At 33.9% G+C, this 21,506-nt stretch overlaps 1 protein-coding gene across 3 annotated transcripts in view; it reads left to right on the top strand.

Annotated features, from left to right (window-relative positions):
* MTA3 (metastasis associated 1 family member 3) overlaps positions 1 to 21,506 on the top strand; it is a 219,487-nt gene that overhangs the window by 10,353 nt on the left and 187,628 nt on the right. For all 3 annotated transcript variants that reach the window (XM_056823423.1, XM_056823468.1, XM_056823507.1), the window contains exon 3: positions 298 to 391. In XM_056823423.1, coding sequence (XP_056679401.1) covers positions 298 to 391 — 94 coding nt within the window. The remainder of the gene's footprint in view (positions 1 to 297; positions 392 to 21,506) is intronic.

The following is a 21,506-nucleotide window of genomic DNA, read 5'->3' as shown; positions in this document are numbered from 1 at the left end:
TGATTAATTTCTTGTACCTAATCAGGCTAAAATAAATGATTTTAGCATTTAATCTAGTCAACTCATCAACTTAATCTATTCTAATATATTATTCTAAAATGTATATTCCATTTATGCTGGAAACTGAGCAAATATTATTTTAAAGGTGAATTTTCTTAGACTTTTTTAATTATGTAGAAGTTTTGAATGGATTATAAGAGAATGCTCATACATTGATATGCCATGAATATGCTTATCTTGGAAATTACTTGAATATAATATTCAGCAGAGATGACTTTTTTTTCTTCTTTTTCTTAGACGGCAAATGGCAACGTGGAAGCAAAAGTAGTATGCTTTTATAGACGGCGAGATATTTCCAACAGTCTTATAATGCTTGCAGACAAACATGCTAGTAAGTTAATTTTCTTTTATTTTGGCATTTTGATGTTTTTTTTTTCTAGTTTATACACCATGTGGAGAGTGTTATGTACTTCATTCTTTTTTTCCATGTTTGCTTGTTTACCCACTGGCCTTTCTCATCCATTTAGATTTAATACATTTTCCTGGTGGTTGATTGTAGTTGACTTTTTTCTTGTAGGTTGCATCATTTAATTGTCAATTAATCACAATGTAGAATTAGAAGCTTTAGCCTGAAGAACCTTAGCAAAAAATCAGTACTTGGAGACTATAATTTTTTGTTAAGTTAATGTAATGGAATATTGGAATTATAATTATGAAAGAAATACTTAAAATTAATTGATTTTCATATGGAAAGGGTTTTAATTTAAACCCTTACCTTTCATCTTAGAATCAATACTGTGTATTGGTTCTAAGGCAGAAGAGAGGTAAGGGCTGGGCAATGAGGGTTAAGTGATTTGCCCAAGGTCACACAGCTGGTAAGTGTCTGAGGTCAAATTTGAACCCAGGACCTCCCATCTCTAGGCCTGGTTCTCAATCCACTGAGCTACCCAGCTGCCCCCTGGAAAGGGTTTTTTTGATGGGTGGGGTACCTAATATTTTAATTGTTTTGAATTTAAGCCTTTTTAGTCAAATTGTTTTGTGGAAAATACGGTATAGTTGTATGGGAAAAATCATAACTGTAAATGGAAACTTTATAGAGCATTGAGTTTACATATATTTATATATGTGTATATATATAGTTTTAAAAATATGTGTATATATATATGTATTTTAATGTATGTGTATGTGTAATGGAGGCCTTTTCTAGGGCCCCTAGCTGCTTCTGTCATTCCTCCTAATACTGTCTTTTGTATACGATGCAGTTGTGTAGTATATAATTATTATTTCCCTCATTAGAATATCAGTTCTTTGAGGGGAGTAACTTTTTGCTTTTTCTTTCCATCTCTACTACTTAGTATGGTCTCTGCCACATACCAAGAGCTTGTTGATTTAGTTTCTTAACCACTTCCCTGGGACTCCTTTTCTTCTTGAGAAGGAAATATTTGGACTATATATGGCTTCTGAGGTTCCCAATGCGTAATCTTTCCATATAGGTTATGCTACATTTTGTTCTCATAGTCGTTCCCTTTTCTGCATAGAGAGGCAAGTAAATTTTATCGTCTTCCTCCTAGGATCAAGATCGATCATTAATCAGTGTAAATAATGTTTTGTGTTCATCATGTGTATTGCTTTTTACTTTTTACTCTGCATTAGAACATCTAAATCCTGGCATGCTTTTCTAAAATCCTTCCATTTGTCATTTCTCATGGCATGACATTGTATTTCAGTCATAGACTACAATTTGTTCAGGCATTACTTAGTCTGTGGATACCTAATTTATTTCTGGCCTCTTATTTTAAAAAGTGGTGTTCTGGATATTTTGTTATATATGGAGTCTTTCAATCTGACTTTTAAAATATTTGCCCAGTACTGGTGTCTCTAGGCCAAAGAGTATTAGCAATTTAATAATTTTTTTCAAATAATTTCAAATTATTTTCTAGACTATTTGGGACCAAGTCATTGTTCCATTAATAGTATATTTGGAGGCAGCTAGGTAGCTTAGTGGTGAGAGCCAGGCCCAGAGATAGGGATGTCCTGGGTTCAAATTTGACTGTGACTCTGGGCAGGTTACTTAATCCCCAATGCCTAGCTCTTACCACTGTTCTGCCTTGGAACTAATACACAGAATTGACAGAGGGTAAGGGTTTACAAAAACCTGAATATACTAGTGTACTTCTAAAGTTTCCCACATCCTTTTCAATGTTTATATTTTAGCCAATTTGCAGGATATGAATTAAAGTCTCACAGTTTTACAAATGTATAATTCTCATAGTGATTTGGGACATTTTATCATATTGTTGATAGTTTGACTTTTTTCCTTTTAAAAACTCATTATCTTTCATCACTTTTCTATTAGGCAGTGACTGTTAATCTTAAATATTTGTGTTAGTTTTCTATGTATCTTGGACATTAGAATTTTATTAGAGATGTTTGATACAAATATTTTCTCCTCAGTTAACAGGGGAATTGGTCTAGTGACAAATTTTTTTCATTCAAATGTTTTTAATTTCATGTAATCCAAATTTTTTTTGTAATCAATTCCCATTAGGAAAATTTTCCCTAACCATCACTGTGAAAGTTGTAGTCTCTAATATGATTTTTTTTTTGACTTTTCAAATTCCAGTTTATCTATTTGCAACTTTATTGTGGAATGTTTTAAGATTCTGTTCTGACCTTTTTTTCCCTGTCAATTGTTTTCGAATTGTCCTCAAAATAGTCTGTCAGATACTGAATTTTTTTTCCCCCTAGTAGTTTGTGATCTAGGTTTACCAAACATGTCTATACATTGTTTGCTTGCTTAGTGTAAGGGGGAAGATTACAAGACTGGCCATAAATTAATAATTTTATTAATCAAAAGTAGTAGGGGAAAAAGATGTTAAAATAGGAGAGTTATGCTTGCCTCATTGCTCCCTTTAGCTTGCTATTCTGTGGCCACCATTAGGGCCAGTGCCAAAACTAGAAAAGAAGAGAAACATGAAATCTGCTCTTGCCTCAGTTTATCAAATCTTTTCTCTGCCCACTAACTCTTATGTATCATGTCTTGGGAGCCAATTGTGGCTTTCTATTTTTCCTGGGCTTCCTTTTGAGATCATGAAGATATAACAGAACCACTTATTGGTTCTCCATCTAGACTCTATTACTCTTGTTTATTATAAGGGTTCAGAGGAAACATGTATCATCTCCCCTTTTTAGAATATAAACAATTTATCCTTGTTTAGTCTTTTATAATCATTTATGTTTACCGTTTCAAGTTTCTCTTGATTTTTATGTTTATACTTCAAAATTTCTATGTAGCTCTGTAAAGGTTAAAATTAATGATTGGACAATGATTATGTGAAATTTTGTGGTTGCTAGTATTTATTATATCTTGGGTCAGAAATTTATTTACAAATATTTACAAAATGGAGAGGAAACAATAAAGTAGACAAATGTGAAGAGGTTAGAGAGGTTATCTATCCTATCAACTTAAATGCTTTGTTCCTTGTCTGCTTAATCCAGGCAGAGATTAATTAGCTCTCAACCAGGAAGACTGGTGGTGAGTAACCAAGTGGCCTCCTCCAAGATGGAAGCTAATCTCTTAGGAAACTAGGGAAGGAGTCAGCCTTTCACTCACCCAAGGAGTCAGTCTAAGTTGAATAAGCTCCAAGCCCATGATCCAAGCTGCAGTCTTCAAGGAAGCTCTCTGGAAGACTCCCCAGTCAGAAGACTATCTCCAGAAGACAATCTCATCAGACTATCTTCTAAAAGACAATCTCCTCTGAGGGAGTTTGGGGCTTGCTTTTATGGTGACTTCTTGTCCCAAGCAGTTTCCAAATTGTCTAGCACTGCCCAGAGGTCAGTGTCTGGGATCAACTTCTCACCTTCTGAAGGTTAAGTTCTCATATAAGGGTATGAATTTTCTAAATCTCACCTTCTGGAGAGGTGACTACTCATCAGAAGAGTTCACAGATTTCTGGCTGATTGAATTTCTGAGGGTGTGAATTCTTTAAGTGGATTTTGAGTTCCTCTACCTAGTGCTAGGTAGGGTGTTCAAGCTTTTGTTGAATTAATTCAAAAGTAGATAAAGGAGAATTGATCTTTAGTCTAGTGAGATACTAAGTAGGGGTACTTAAGTTATTGTTAAACTCAGGATAGTCAATAGAGTAAAGAATTCTCTTTCACAGCTCTGAGGTCTTTTGTGATTAGGAAATTGGAATTTCTTTATCTAATTAAAGGTCTTTTTCTCCTCAGTAAGATTATTTTCAGTTTTTCTGTGTAAGTTATTTTTTGGTTGCAAACATGAACATGCTTTCTGGCTTGTTATATAAGCTCTTTATATCTTTATAGTGGTGTATGCTTAATTTTGTGTGATCTTGACTGTGGCTCCTTGGTATTTGAATTCATTTTCTGCCTGCTTGTAGTATTTTTTATTTGACACGGAAATTCTGAATTTTAGCTATAATGTTCCTGAGAGTTTTTATTTTGGGTTTTCTGTCAGGAAGAGCCTTTCTTGTTCTTTGGTTCTAAGAAATCTGAGTAGTTTTGTGTGTGTGTGTGTGTGTGTGTGAGTTCTTTTAAAAATTCTATGTTATCTTATTTTCTGTTAATTCTTTCCCTTGAAATCCCCTGCCCTTTGAAAAAGCAAGAGGAGGGGGCAACTGGGTGGCTCAGTGGATTGAGAGTCAGGTCTAGAGACAGGAGGTCTAGGTTGAAATCTGACCTTGGACACTTCCCAGCTGTGTGACTCTGGACAAGTCACTTTACCCTCATTGACTGGCCCTTACCACTCTTCTGCCTTGGAGCCAATACACAGTATTGATAGTCCAAGATGGAAGGTAAGGGTTTAAAAAAAAAAAAGCAAGAATAGAATCCTTTACAAAGATGTATAGTTGTGCAAAACAAAATTCTTCATTAGTCCTGTATAAGTTCTTGAATTATGATGTATAGGCTTTTTTCCCCCCCTTCCTGTTCAAAGCTTTTGAATGGTCCAATATTAAATTCTCTCTCCTTGAGCTATTTTTTCAGGTCAGATGTTTTTAGTTCAAGGTACCTTACATTTTCTTCTATTTTACATTCTTTTGTCTTTGCTTTTAATGTTTCTTTTTTTTCATGGATTCATTGACTTCTGTTTGGCTGATTTTCAGGAAGTTTCTTACTTGAGAAAGGTTTTGTACATCTTGTTTCAAGATGCTTATTTCCTTTTTAGTTTGTTTTTCCATTGTTCACATTGCATTTATATTTTTTCCTAGAGTTTTCATTTCATTTGTAAAAAATTCTGAAAAACTTTTCTAAGTCTTGTTTCATCTCTTCTAGAAATTATAGTTGAATTTATGCTAAGATTTGTTATTCTTTGAGGTTTTGCTTGTAGATGTTTGGAAGACATTTTCTTCCTTTTTTTTTTTGTATTGAATCACCTCAGGCCCCCTATCTGGTTTCTTTAATTTTTTTAATGAATATATCAAGTTTTATTAAACATTTACTATACAGTAAGTAGGTACTGTTCTAGGCCTCTGTCTACATGTACAAAGAATGAGCCAATCCTTATTTTAGAATCTTATAATAGGTGGAAGAAATTTAATACAGAAGTTTCACATTTGTAAATCCAGTGCCCAAAGGAGACCAAAAAAGACTAAAGAGCTCTTTAGAACTCAAAATACTTGACTTACTTGCTAAGCAGAGAGATATAGCAACTAATGGCAACACTAGGTTAGTATATAAATTTGTAAAAATGGAAACTCTTATGGATTGATCCAACAACAAGCATTTATTATTGCATTAAATTTTATTTTCAAAGTTCTGTCTTCTTTCTTCCTCCTGCATCACACTGAGAAAGCAAGAAGAATAAAACTTCAGTTTCAAATATGTGTATTTGAGCAAAACATATTCTGTACTGGTTGTATTAAAAAAAAGGCTCAATTAGTTACTTTAAGCCCACAATTTCACTTTTAAAAGGTGAACACCATGTTTCTTCACGATCCTTTGGAATTGTGATTGGTCATTTTGTTGGTGAGAGTCTCCACATCTTTCAAAGTTATTTGTTTTTTACCATATTTTTTGTGTAAATAGTTCTACTACTTCTGTTGATTTCACTTTGCATCAGGTCATATAGGTCTTCCCAGGTTTTCCAGAGACTATCACTTTCATCATTTACAGCAAAGAGTTATTCCTTTACCTTCATTTTTCACAGTTGATTCATCTATTACTTATTGGTGATGCAGGTGGTAGAGTAGATGATTGAGTGCTGAGCCTGGAATCTGAAGACTTGAGTTGAAATATGTCAATAGACATTTCCTAGCTTTGTGACCCCTGGCCAAGTAAATTAACCTGTTTGCTTCAGTTTCCTCAAGTGTAAAATAAGGGGCAATAATAGCACATATTTTACAGGATTGTAGTAATAATAATGATTATGTTAGTAATAATAGGTAGCCTGTATATAGTGCATACTATGTATCATCACTGTACTAAACAATTTGTAAATATTCTCTCATTTGATCCTAATAACTGAGGGATAAAAGTTGTTACTATCTTCATTTTGCAAGTAAGGAAATTGAAACAGATTCATTGATTTGCCTATAGTCACATAGCTCATAAGTGTTTGGGGTTGATTTGAACTTAAAATGAGATAATATTTATAAGAGAGTTTAACATAGTGAGTGGAGTATAATAGGCTTCATAGGAATTCTTTTTTTTTTTTTAAACCCTTACCTTCCATCTTAGAATCAATACTGTGTATTGGTTCCAAGGCAGAAGAGTGGTAAGGGCTAGGCAATGGGAGTCAAGTGACGTGCCCAGGGTCACACAGCTAGGGAGTGTCAAATAGTTAGATTTGAAGCCAGGACCTCCCGACTCTGGTCCTGGCTCTTAATCCACTGATCTACCCAACTGTCCCCTTTATAGGAATTCTTATTTACTTCCTTCTTATTTTCCAAATCTTTGCCATCCCAAAAAGAGTTGTTACAAATATTATTGTACATATAGATCTTTATTCCTTTTCTTTGATTGCTTTGGGGTTTAGACCTAGTCTTGGTATTACTGGGTACTAGAATATCCAAAATTTAATAGATTTTTGTGCATAGAAATTTGTGCCACCAGCATTACATTCAGAGATCTTTTTTCCCATATCCCTTTCCAGCATTTGTCATTTTCCTTTTTTTGTCAGCTTTGCCAATCTGATGGGTATGAGGTAGAAATTGTTTTAATTTATGTTTCTCTAATAATGTACAGCTAGGTGGTATAGTGGGTAGAGTTCTGTATCTGGAGTCTAGAAGACCTGAGTTAAAAATCTGGGTTACCTATAGCAATTCACTTAACTCTTATTTGTTTTAATTTCCTCATCTGTAAAATGAGTTGGAGAAAGAATGGTGAATCACTGCAGTATCTTTGCCAACAAAACCCTAAATGGCATTATAAAGAATTGAACACAACTGAAATGACTAAAACAGCAACTTTTTTCATATGGTGATTGATAATTTGTATTCTTAAATTTTTGAATCAACTTTTTGAATCAACTTCTTATGTGTCTTAGGAAAGAAAAATCTTTCATAATTTGTTGCAAAGATTTATTTCCATTTGCCTATATTTCTTCTAACTTTAGCCACATTGGTTTTGTTTGTGCAAAATCTTTTCAATTTTACATAATAAAAATTGTCCATTTTACTTTTTATGATTCTATTTCTTGTTTATCATGAACTGTTCCCCTATTCGTAATCTGAGGAATTATTTTTTATTGCCCTTCTGATTTATTTATGATATCAAACTATATCTAAATCATGTGCCTCATTGGAGCTTATCTTGGATGGAATATATTGTGAATCTTGGTTAATACATAGCTTCTGTCAGACTTTCTGGTTTTTCCAACAGTTTTTGTTGAGTAGTAAATTCTTGTCCCACTAGAAGGGATCTTTGATTTTTATCAGATAACAGGCTACTGTGTTTGTTTCTTTCTATAATAGTAAATGCAATCTGTTCCATTGACCAGTCTTGTTTCTTACCTTTTACTAAACTATTTTGATAATTACTGCTTGGTAATATAATTTGAGATATGGAACTGGTAAGCCTCCTTCCTTCCAACTTTTTTCCTTTAATTTCTTTAATATTCTTTACCATAAGTTCCTCCAGGTGAATCTTTATTTTTTTCTACTTTATAGAGTAATATTTTGGTAGTCTGATTGGTATGACACTGAATAAGTAAATTAATTTAGATAAGAATGTAATTGACTATATTGGGTTGGCTTACCCAATTAATATTTGAGTAATTGAGCAATTAATATTTCTCTGATCATTTACATCTTTATTTGTGTAAAGAATGTTTTGTAGTTTGTGTTCATATAGTTTCTGTATGTCTTTGCAAGTAGATCTCTAAATATTTTATATTTCCTAAGATATTTTTAGTGGAATTTCTCTTCTATATTTCCTGTGTTAGTAATATATAAAAATACTGATCATTTATGTGGGTTTATTGCATATCCTGCAAGGTTTCTGAAATTGTTAATTGTTTCAATTAGTTTTTAGTTTAACTCTTTGGGGCTCTCTTAAAGTAATCTGTAATATCTGTAAAAATTAATACTTTTATTTCCTCTTTGCACATATTTTGTTTCCTTCATTTTTTTCTTGTATTATTGCTATAGTTGACAATCCCAGCAATATTTTGAATAGTAATAATGATATTGGACATCTTTCTTTCACCCCTCATCTTATTGGAAAAGATCTTGAGTTTATCTCCATTACAGATAATACTGGCTTTTGGCTTCATACATTTCATAGTTAAGAAAGATCCATTTATCCCTATAATTTCTAGTGTTGTTATTGCTGGTGCTGTTTTTAGTTAGGAATAAATAATGTATCTGCTTAAAAGTTTTTTCTGTATCTGTGAATATAATCATGATTTTTCTTTTTCTAGTTATTAGTTTCCCTAATATGAAAATGATCCTCTGTTCTGGTATAAATTCAGCTTACTCAAAGCATATTATCTTTGATGTGTTGCTGTAATCTTTTTATTAATTATTTAAAATGTTTGAGTTTAAAATTCATTAACAGTTTGGTCTGTAGTTTTCTTTCTCCATTTTGACTTTGGTTTAGGTATCGGTATCATATTTGTTTTTTATCAAGTAGAAATATTTGATAGGACCTCTTCTGTTCCCATTTTTTTCCCAATAGCCTCAGTAGTATTGGAATTAATTATGCTTTAAATGTTAGATAGAATTTGCTTGTCAATTAATATAGTCCTGCAGTTTTTTATTTAGAAGTCCATTTATATTTTGTTCAATTTCTTAGGTTGATTTATATAAATCTTCATTTTTTTCTACAAAATTGAGGGGTTTATATTTTTCTAAATTTTTGTCTATTCAGTTTAAATTTAATTTAAATTCCCAGTTTTGGGGGATGTAGTAGTAAGGTGGGATAATTCATAGAATTATTTTCCTTTATTGTGAATTTACCTTTTTCATTTTTGATATTGGCAATTTTGTTTTTACCCTTTTAAAAAAATCAAGCCAGTTAATACTTTATCAATTTTTCTTCCCTCCCTCTAATCATCTCCCTGTTTTTTTGTTAAGTTTTCTTTTGCTTTTAAGTTTCTTACTATAATTTCATTTTAAGGATTTATATTTTGGTGTTTAATGGGGTTTAAAAACTTTGTTGGTTTTTTAAAAGTTTCATTCTAAATTTGTTTATTTTTTGAATTTTCTTTTAAATATTGCTTTGGTTGCATCCCTACAATTTTGGTATGTTCTCTCATTGTCATAATCTTTAATAAAATCATGAATTTTACGATTTGTTATTTGACCAACCAATTAAGTTATTTAGTATCTAAATAATTTTTAAATGTTTCATTAGTGGCCTTTTATTTAATATAATTTTTATATTTGTGGTCTATAAAAGAGAAACGTAGTATTTCTACTTTTTTTTGTATTTGTTGCTGAGATTCTTAATGCCCTAATACATGGTCAATTTTTGTAAATGTACCATACATAGCTGAGAAATATATTCTATATACTTATGCATAATATTCAGCATATATTTCACACATGCTAAATAGTTTTCCAGTCAGTAATCTACAAAGGTTTATTATATTTAAATTTTCTATAGTTTTATTCAGTTTATCCTTTTACAGAAAATTTGGGGTTGTATTTTTTTTTTTTTGGTTATTTTGGTTTAGGTCTCTGTATCTGTGTACAGTTGAGTACATTGAGATCCTCCACTATTATATTTTTATTATCTATCTTGCTTTAACTCATTTAACTTTTCCTTTAAGTATTTACCATTTGATAATATATGCTTTGCATTGATGTCAATTCATTGTCTATGATATCTTTCAATGAAATGTGGGTTTATTTTTTAGCAATTGTCTATTTTGGTTGTCCCTGTGATTGCGATTATGATTGTAACCCCAGCCTTTTTTATTTCAGCAAAAACATTTTTGCTTCAGCACTTCATTTGTTGATTTGTTTTTACTCTCTTTTATTGTTGAAAGCATTTAAATTAATAAAATAAGTATTATAAAAAGCATACTCCGAATACTTTCTTCACTGTCCAGTGTTTTCTTAAAATTTAATTATTTTTTGAAAATAAAAACTCTTACCTTCCGTCTTAGATTCAATACTGGGTTAGCACTAGGCAATGGGGGTTAAGTGACTTGTCCAGGGTCACAAAGCTAGGAAGTTTCTGAGGTCAAATTTGAACCCAGGACCCTCTTGTCTCTCAGTTTGACTCTCAATCCACTGAGCAACCTAGCTGCCTCCAAGTGTGTTTAAAAAACAAACAATATATTGTTGTTCTGCTTTCTGATCCATACTGTTACCCTTTTCTGTTTCCCAGTTAAGGTTATTCCATTCACAGTTAAAAATTGTTAATTTTGCATTTTTCCCCATCTGATACTCTTGTCCTTTTCCTACTTTTTCTTTCATACCCTCTCTCTTTAAGTTTGTTTTTCACAAGACTAATCCCTCCTTTAACCTTTCCTCTTTCTTTTATTCTTCCCTTCTCTTCTTGTTTCCTTTCTTTTCTTCCTGTTGGGTGAATGAAATGAATTTCTGTATGCAGCTATGTATATTTCCCCCTCTTTTGACCATTTGAGATGACAATGAGATTCAAATGTTGCTGGGTTACCTTTCCCTTTCCCTTTGGTTTGTATACTATTTGCTTCAGAACTTATATATCCTGTATATGTACCCCAGTTGAATGAAATAATTTTCTTCCTTTTTCCACCCTGTTTTTTTTCCTTTTCCTCTTCCTTTCTATTCCCCTTTTAAAAGGCTATTAGCAGAAAATGAAAATACTGTTAGACTTTCTAACTAATTATACTCCTTTGACCCTGATGATGATAGAGTTCAATAGGAACACATGTATCATCCCCCCTTCTTAGAATTTAAATAGTTTATTATTGTTTAATCCTCTATAATTGTTCATGTTTACCTTTTTATGTTTTCTTTATCGTTTTTATATTTTCTTTATTCTTGTGTTTATATTTCAAAGTTTCTGCTCAGTTCTGGACCTTTCAATGAGTGCTTGGAAATCCTCCATTTCATTAAATATCCATGTTCCTTTCCCCCACATCCTCTATAAGATTATATTTAGTTTTGCTTGTTAAATTAATTTTGGCTGTAAACTTCTACCCTTTGCCTTCTCATATTCCATATCATATTCCAGACCCTACTCCCTCATGAAAGTGGTTACTAAATGTAAGGATAATTTCAGTGTTCAAGTAGACTAGAAAATCTAAATCAATTGGTCACCAGGGAAAATCCCAAATAATAAAATACCTAAGTCAGCTGGAAATTATGGTGATTTAATTAATATAGACAGAAGGAATTAAGGAAATAGAGGGAGAGAGAGTTAGTTAATGTAAACTGCTCCGGCTCAGGCTGAGCCAGGCAGTAAAGGCCTTGGCCAAAATGGCCTTCCTGAGCCCAAGGGAAAGGGATTCAGTCTTATCACTCACCAGGAGACCATATCCAGGAAGCTGTCTGAGGGAGAGCCTCCAGGCTGAGTTTTAGTCCTGAACTGAACTGAACTCAATTCAATTGCCTGAACCGACTTTTCTAGCTAGTCCTTTTAAAGAAATTTTCTCTAATGTCACCTCCCCTAAATTTTCACGTCTACCAATCACAGTAGACACTTTTCTCCAGGACTGCCCATTCTTTAGTTCTCACCTTCTTTGATTAGATTTTCTCCAGGACTATCCACTCTTTAGTTCTCACCTTCTCTGGTTAGATTATATCTTCTGAGGTGTATTTCATACTTCTTTGTTAAGCTTACCTTTTTGTGATTAATTTAACCTTCATAGGTACTTAACATCTTTTTGTATTAGACCTAAAAATAGAATTGGCTTAAAGTTCTAGTTTCACTATAAGGTGAGAACTAAGGACCTTAATTGTTCAATCAGGAGTTTACAACTTTATCTTCTTCCTAAAGTACTGTCTGAGTACTGTGGAGTAGTTTTTAACATTCACATAAATCTTGTATGATCCTGCCTGGGATGTATGAATTTGAATCTTTCTGCTTTCTTACAGTATTTTTCTTTTGCCTACAAACTCCCAATTTGGGCTTTATTGTTCCTTGGGGTTAATTTTGGATTTTCTTTTAGGATATAACTGGTAGGTTCTTTCTTTTTTTTTCTTTGCCCTTATATTCTAGAAATTTGGACAAATTTTTTTTTTTAACATTTGATTAGGTCTACCTTTTTTTAATTTTTTTTCCCCATTTGAATTAATTTATTTAGTTACTTTAAAACATTATTCCTTGGTTACAATACCATGTTATTTCCCTCCCTCCCCTCCACCCACTCTTCCCGTAGCCAACGTGCAATTTCATTGGGTATTACTTGTGTCCTTGATCAGAACCTATTTCCATGTTGTTATTTACACTAGGATGTTCATTTAGAGTCTACATCCCCAACCATATCCCTTTGACCCATGTATTTAAGTAATTGTTTTTCTTCGGTGTTTTTACTCCCACTGTGTTTCCTCTGGATATGGATAGTGGTTTTCCTCAGAGGGTCCTCCAAGTTGTTCAGGGTCATTGCATTGCCACTAATGGAGAAGCCCATTACATTTGATTGTACCACAGTCTTTCAGTCTCTGTGTACAGTGTTTTCCTGGTTCTGCTCCTCTCACTCTGCATCACTTCCTGGAGGTTGTTCCAGTCTCCATGGAATTCCTCCACTTTATTATTCCTTTGAGCACAATAGTATTCCATCACCAACATATACCACAATTTGTTCAGCCATTCCCCAATTGAAGGGCATCCCCTCATTTTCCAATTTTTTGCCACAAAGCTCAGCTATGAATATTCTCATACATGACTTTTTCCTTATTATCTCTTTGGGGTACAAACCCAGCAGTGCAATGGCTGGATCAAAGGGCAGACAGTCTTTTATCGTCCTTTGGACATAGTTCCAAATTGTCCTCCAGAATGGTTGGATCAATTCACAACTCCACCAGCAATGCAGCATTCATTACTTTCCTTTGCTGTCATGTTAGCCAATCTGCTAGGTGTGAGGTGGTACCTCAGAGTTGTTTTGATTTGCATTTCTCTTTATTATAAGAGATTTAGAACACTTTTTCATGTGCTTATGAATAGTTTTGATTTCTTTAATGGAAAATTGCCTATTCATGACCCTTGCCCATTTATCAATTGGAGAATGGCATTTTTTTTTTACAACTGGTTTAGCTCTTTACAAATTGAGTAATTAGACCTTTGTCAGAGGTTTTTGTAATGAAGATTGTTTTCCAATTTGTTTGTTCCCTTCTAATTTTGGATGCATTAGTTTTATTTGTACAAACATTTTTTAATTTGATGTAATCAAAATTACTGATTTTACATTTTGTGATTTTTTTTTTCTCGCTCTTGCTTGGTTTTAAAGTCTGTGCTTTTCCAAAGATCTGACAAGTATACTTTTCTGTGTTTACCTAATTTGCTTATAGTTTCCTTCTTTATATTCAGGTCATTCACCCATTCTGAGTTTATCTTGGTGTAGAGTGTGAGATGTTGATCCAAACCTAATCTCTCCATACTGTCTTCCAATTTTCCCAGCAGTTTTTATCAAATAGTGGGTTTTGGTTCCCAAAACTGAGATCTTTGTGTTTATCATAGACTGTCTTGCTGAGGTAATTTACCCCATATCTATTCCATTGATCCTCCTTTCTTTCTTTTAGCCAGTACCAAATTGTTTTGATGACCACTGCTTTATAGTATAGTTTGAGATCTGGTACTACAAGTCCTCCTTCCTTTGCATTTTTTTTTCATGATTTCCCTGGATATCCTTGATCTTTTGTTCTTCCAAATGAACTTTGTTATGTTTTTTCCTAATTCAGTAAAAAAGATTTTTGGTAGTTCAATGGATATGGCACTAAATAAGTAAATTAATTTGGGTAGGATTGTCATTTTTATTATGTTAGCTTGTCCCACCCATGAGCAATCAATGTTTTTCCCCGTTTAGATCTAGTTTTAATTGTGTGGAGAGTGTTTTGTTGTGTTCATATAGTTCCTGTGTTTGTCTTGGCATATAGATTCCTTAGTATTTTATATTGTCTTGGGTGATTTTAAATGGAATTTCTCTTTCTAATTCCTGCTGCTGAAATGAGTTGGAGATATATAGAAATGCTGATGACTTTTGTGGGTTTATTTTGTATCCTGCAACTTTGCTAAAATTGTTGATTGTTTCAACTAGCATTTTTGGTTGATTCTCTAGGATTCTTTAAGTAAACCATCATATCATCCACAAAGAGTGATAGCTTGGTTTCTTCATTGCCAATTTTAATTTTAATTCTCTTTATTTCAATTTTAATACCTTCAGGTCTACCTTTTTAAAAACATTTTTTATTCAATTAGATGATTTAGAATAGTTTTCCATGGTTGCAAGATTCATGTTCTTTCCCTCTCCTCCCCCTACCTCTTTCCCATATCTGCATAATTCCAGTGGGTTTAACATGTGTCATTGATCAAGACCCGTATCCATATTATAAATATTTGTACTAGGGTGATCTTTCCACTTTCCCAGTCATAGCCCCATCAACCAATGTGATCAGGCAGTTGTTTTTCTTCTCTGTTTCTTTTCCCACAGTTCTTCCCCTAGATGTGGATAGCGTTTTTTCTCATATGTCCCTCTGAATAATTCTGGATCATTGCATTGCTACTAGTAGAGAAGTCCATTACAATTGATTTTACCACAGTGTATCAGTCTCTGTACAATGTTCTCCTGGTTCTGCTCCTTTCACTCTGCATCAATTTCTGGAGCTCGTTTGGGCAGTTTCTTTTGATGATTTCTTGAATCATGGTTTCTAGACAATTTTCATTTTGTTTATAACTTTCAGATGTTCCAATGATTCTTAAGTTTTCTTCTTGATATTTGTTTTTGCTCTGAGATGCCTTACATTTTCTCCATTTTTTTCAGTTTTTTTGTCTTTGTCTTCTTTTTCTTCCTAACTTATGGTGTCAATACCTTTTTATTGTTCAGTTCATATTTTCAGGGAATCTATTGCTTGAACAAGATTTTGTATGCCTTTTTCCCAAATTGTTATTTTTTTTCCAAATATTTTCTAGTTTTTTCATCTAGCACTCATTTTTTTTTTAAACCCTTACCTTCCCTCTTGGAGTCAATACTGTGTATTGGCTCCAAGGCAGAAGAGTGGTAAGGGCTAGGCAATGGGGGTCAAGTGACTTGCCCAGGGTCACACAGCCAGGAAGTGTCTGAGGCCGGATTTGAACCTAGGACCTCCCATCTCTAGGCTTGGCTCTCAATCCACTGAGCTACCCAGCTGCCCCCACTCATTTGTTTTTAATATAATTTTTAAGCTTTTATTAAATTATTTCTTTCTGTTCCAGGAATTTTAGGTGAATTTGTGACCAAGTAGTATCTTATTTGTCTAATTTTTTTTTTGATCTGAGTAATATTCTTGTATATTTATATGTAGAGCATGTCTGTCACCATAGTGGTTCTTTATAATGGTACATTTTTTGTTTGTCCATTCTTCCAGTATACTTTCTGACTTCATAATTAGTGTTATGGACAGGCTTTGCTTACTTCTGAGGTAATGTCTCAATCACGCTTTTTCCTTTTTGTATCATTTTGCTTTTTTCTTGTGTTGACTATTGTGTTATTCCAAGATTTATTTCATGTAGAGCTCAGAATAAAAACCTGAAACTTTCCAAATAGTTTGATCCAGGACTAAATCTGATCACTTACATTCTTGTCTGTGCTCCGCAAGTTCTGGCTCCAAAAATTGTCTTTTTCAGGGCAGAATCTGATCATTTCCATACTAGTCTGAGCTCTTCAATTTTCTGATTTGCATTTAGTTCTGATATCACTTCTGTTTTCTTCTGATTGGAAGTTCTACTAGACGGTTGCTGGTCTTAGTTACTAACAGCTAGCTATAAAACTTTACTGTTCAGAATGACAGAACTTTGGAATGGAATTCCAGCTGTGATTATTCCATTGCAGTCTTCAGATTGGGCTGGCTCCTGGGTTCTTAGCCACAGAGCTACTGTTTGCTTCATGATATTCATCACTCATTAGCTAGCCTGGGTGTGATGAGCTTGTCTCATCTGGAAATGCCACTCCTATATCCAGGTCCTGTCCTCTGTCAGTCCCACATTTGCCATCTGGAACTGAGTAGTGAGCTACAGAGCTTCTAGTTGACACTTGTTACTACACTTATTACTACACTATACATAAGCTTAGGCCCTTCCAAACTGGATCTGGTCTGCATCTGGTCCTGGTCCACTGTTTTTCCCTGTGCTGGAATTTTCCATGCAAATTACTTCTTCCCTGACCTTATCCCCAGAGTCCACAGAGTTTTCTAGTCTGTTCTCCTGTGTTGACCTGGGCTAGAAAAATGACTTACTGTAATTTTTATCTTCAATTTCTTGATAAGAATTGTGTCTGCTGCTTTTCCTAGATTTTCATGAAAGATGCATATTGGGAGGAAGCTGTTTTCCCCCCCTCAATAGTCCATTGCCTTATCTTTACCTCCTGTTTTCTTTTTAATGAATGTCACATAATTTTTTATTTCTGTCTTTTCCCATTGATTAATACAGACTTGGAGAGGCTTTGTTTAAGAGGATAAGCTGTTCTTTATTATTTCTTTAATTCTTCTTTCTTATTTCTTTAATTACCATAGTAATTAGTAAACAAGTAGTAATCTTGCAATTTGAACTGAAGGGTTTCTCTTGGTTATCCAGTGTGAGAAGTAAAATATTTAGGGGATCTTAGAATCTTAGCATACCAGTGGCAGGACCTAGGAATCACAGTCATGTGTCTTGACAGCCTGACATTCCCCAGTGTTCCAGCATCAGCCCAGGCATAACTTTGCATGGTTTGAAAGCCATTGGCCTATGATGTGGGGTGGGAGGAGTGCGGTCCTTTTGAAAAGCCAGCATGAGAACCAGAATGGTCTCTCTTCTGAACCTGGCTCTTGAACTAACTTGCTTCTTAGGCTGGTGTCCCCCTATTCCTCCCCCTCCCCCCCCTTATCTCACTGGGCCATCTCAGACAAGCTGAGGCCTCAGCCTTACAGCAGTGGAGGAATGGATTTTTACTTAAAGTTAGATGAAATGGGGGCAGCTGGGTGGCTCAGTGAATTGAGAGCCAGGCCTAGAGGCGAGGTTCTAGTTTGACCTCAGATACTTCCCAGTTGTGTGACCCTGGGCAAGTCACTTGACCCCCATTGCCTAGCCCTTACCACTCTTCTGCCTTGGAGCCAATACACAGTATTGACTCCAAGACTGAAGGTAAGGGTTTAAAAAAATAAAGTTAGATGAAACCTATTCCTCTCTTTCTTTACTAATAAATGCTTATAAATCTAGTAATAAGTCTCCAGATAAATTTTTATAACAGCAGTACATTTACTTTCAGCCCCTGATTTTCTGAGTTTGATTACTCCTTTTTCCCTTTTGTTTTAAAAATTGTTAATGTATTGATCTCTTTTAAAAAAATTACTTTCTCTTCCCATAGATTTCAATATGTTTAATAGAACATTCTTTTTTTTAACAGTCAAAATATATCAGAACATCATCCATGTCTGAAAATTCCCTTTGTTCATTATCTCTTTGATAGTTGTTAGACATACTTTACCCATAAGTCTTCTTTAATGTCAGTATTATTTAATTCAGAGTTCTGAATATTTTTTTTGAATAAAGAAAATATTTCCCCGTTCATATCTCAGTTCTTGTTTAAAAAACTGATGATTGCACCATGACAACAACAAAAAAGGATAAAGGACAGAATTTGTCCTATAATCTGTATGATGCTTTTTATTTCCTAGAGTGTACCATGAAGGATTATTTGTTTAATATACATGGGCTTCAGTTTGCTCTTATGAAAAATAGGAAGTTGAGCTAGCTGTCTTTTACCTCTGATCCTACACTTACCAAATTTTTGTTTAGTCCATTCACAGGGCTTATGCTGTTTTTTTCATATCATATGTTTCTTTTAGGTCTTTCCAAGTTGTCTTAAAAGTTAACCTACTTATTGTTTCTTTTGGTGCACAAAATTGTTATAAATTAAAAAATAAAGTCAACATATTTTTAAAGTGATCATTTCCGTTTTCTGACAAATGTCAAATGTTTCTGTCTTTGAAAACTCCAAATATAGCACACCTCTGGTCTTTGAAAATTGTCATTAAATACTGCCCTTTCAAATTAAAACTTGTAAGAAATAATCCCAAATAGGAGTTCCTAATCTGGAATCTGTGAAGTTTGGAAAAAATGGATAACTATTTCAGCAGAACTTATTTCCTTTCTAATTATTTTTTGTATAAAAACATTCTGAAAAGGGATCTATAAAGTTCACCAACTGAGAAGGATATATGGGATTCTTTAGCTTATCCTTATCCTGAGAAGTGGTTTGTGAGTGAGCTTATTGGCCTATGGAGGGTTTTTACCAGTCTAATTTGTTTAGTGTTTAGTGTTTCTTCCAAAATCTTATTAAGGACTAGTTAGATCCTGAGATACCATATGAGTTGATCTAATATATAAAAAAATAAAAGCTATGGTCATCTTAGTTAAGTAGCCAAAGTAGCTATGTCATAACAGCAACAGTTACGAATTTTTCAATTTGTCTCTTGCATTGTTCAGAGAAATGATTCTGTGATCACTTTGTTAGATAATATGTCTGTCCTGAAGAAAAGGTGTTAGATCACTTAGTTCCCCATTAAAACTTTTTTTTACTAAGCAACTTTCTTGAATCATTTTTTTTCTCTTTCAATAAGTGAATGTGATGATAGGACTATTGTTAATTGTCAGTTAATTTATAAATAAATATATTTAGGTATATATAAGTTAGGTTGAATCTAGAGTTGTAGACAATTTTAAATCTAGAAGAGCTCATCTTGGTCTAATCCTCTTATATAGATATTAGGAAACAAAGAGGTTAAGAGATTTTTACGTTTGAGTGTATTTAAAAAATTAAGTTCACAAGTTTACAAGCTGAGAACCAAACTATGATGAAGCTTAGTTTCCAGTGCTTGCCTCTTTTTTTTATGGAAATTTTTGGAATATTGTTGGAATAATGGGTACAATTTGGCTATTCTCTTTGCTACTACTTAAGCATCTTGGGTGTGTGTCCATAATGTATACCCTTAAAGAAAATAGTGATAACTCAGTTTTTGTTGATAATGGTTATTGATGGTTTAGATTTTTATCAATTTTTTTCTGCAAAAAATTTGTCTCAGTTTTCATAGGTTGCCTCATATTTTCTTGTCCTGCCTACATGCCCTCCTGCCAATTTTCTAAAAATAAAGAGCAACCCATGCGTTCTACTGATCATTGCTGCATTATTTCCCTTTGTGTGAGCATCACCCTGGGTATCTAGTCAAACAATTGCATTCAAGGATCTTGGTGGGTGTGCGGTCCAAGAACCCAAAGCCCATGTCATCATGGGACTCTTCTGATGGCAGTAGGTGGTCCCCTCCTCCCACAGCTTACTGCTCCCGTGCACAATCCATAATCCATGTTTTTGCTGCTGAACTTGATGATGACCTTGAGCTGAATTCCTATGCTGTCTAGGATCTTCAGGTCCTTGGAGTTGGGGAAGACATTGCTGCTGAGGGCAGCCAAAAGGCAGGCAGCCATGTAGTGCATCCTGGTGGTCTGGGTTCCACTCATTTATTCTTTACATTAGTCTTTTTATATTCATCTCATATTCACTTATCATTTTCAGTATTAAATACTATATACTCAATGAAATGTGTTTTTGATATAATTTATTTATTCATTCATTCATTTATTTATTTTTTAGTGTGGGTTTTTTTTTCCATTTGAATTTATTTAGTCGATTTAGAACATTATTCCTTGGTTACAATATTCACATTTTTCCCCTCCCTCCCCTCCAACCACCTTTCCCATAGCTGACTGGCAATTTCATTGGGTTTGATATATATTTTAGAGTGTCTAGAATGAATTTAGATTTACATTGTTTCAAATGGAAATAATTGCTTAGGTTTTTGTCAGTTTTGATTTTGTGGATTGTTTTCAGAAGGAAAATCAACGTGTCACTGTACTACATAGCATTTAATAGATGTAGGTATATTTTACTATTTTCTTCTTGAAAAAAAGGGGTTATTTGTAGTCTTGTTTGAAAGAAGATATAGATGGATAACTTGGACAATTTTGAGGTAGAGTTTGTATGAACCTGAATTTTTTTTAAACTGTTACCTTCTGTTTTGGAATCAATACTGTGTATTGGTTCCAAGGCAGAAGAGGGGTAAGAGCTAGGCAATGGGGGTCAAGTGACTTGCCCAGGGTCACACAGCTGGGAAGTATCTGAGGCTAAATTTGAACCTAGGACCTCCCATCTCTAGGCCTGGCTCTCAATCCACCAAGCTACCCAGCTGCCCCCTGAGCCTGAATTTTTTAAAAGAAATTTTTGTAGATTTTTCCTTTTATATTAGCTTTTAAATTAAAATTATATTATATATAACCATTGCTAACGGTTTTATTTCAAACAAGGACAATAATGAAATGAGAGAGTCAACTACAGGAATGTAATTTTTCTGGATGTGGCATAGGGGAGAAACCATTCCTTCTCCTTTCTTAGTTTTAATATTTATATATCCTCATTAAAAAAAATAACATCTCAGGATGTTAAGAGAGAGGATAAAAGGTCTAGAAGAGGGCAGGATGATAAGATGGAGAGTGTTGTGGGGTGCAGATGTGAACCCCTAGGGTTCCAGAAGGATATCTTTTGCAAGAATGCAAGACTCTGAAACTTAGCTTAAAAATAAAAAGAGTAATTAATTAATTTGGAAAGTAATGTTGATTCTGGCCCGGAGGACAGCACAGTTGGAAGCCTGCCTCCTAGGTGGAACATCCTGGGTAGAAAAGCTGTTCCTTGGGAGGACTGCATAGATGGAAAAGCTGTCCCCCAGAGGACATCAATTCTGGGGATTTTATACTCTTTACCTGTGAGGAAATGATTCTGGAGCTAGGGTTAGGGAGGTTTGCTTGAGGGCATGCAGGTGGTAGTTCTCAGGATTTGGAGGACTAATGAATAAGGTGTGTCTCTTTGTCTATCTCAAATCTATGGGACTATC

This window comes from Monodelphis domestica, chromosome 1 (genome assembly GCF_027887165.1).
Source record: "Monodelphis domestica isolate mMonDom1 chromosome 1, mMonDom1.pri, whole genome shotgun sequence".
Taxonomy (NCBI): domain Eukaryota; kingdom Metazoa; phylum Chordata; class Mammalia; order Didelphimorphia; family Didelphidae; genus Monodelphis; species Monodelphis domestica.
This window is presented reverse-complemented; position numbering and strand designations above follow the sequence as displayed.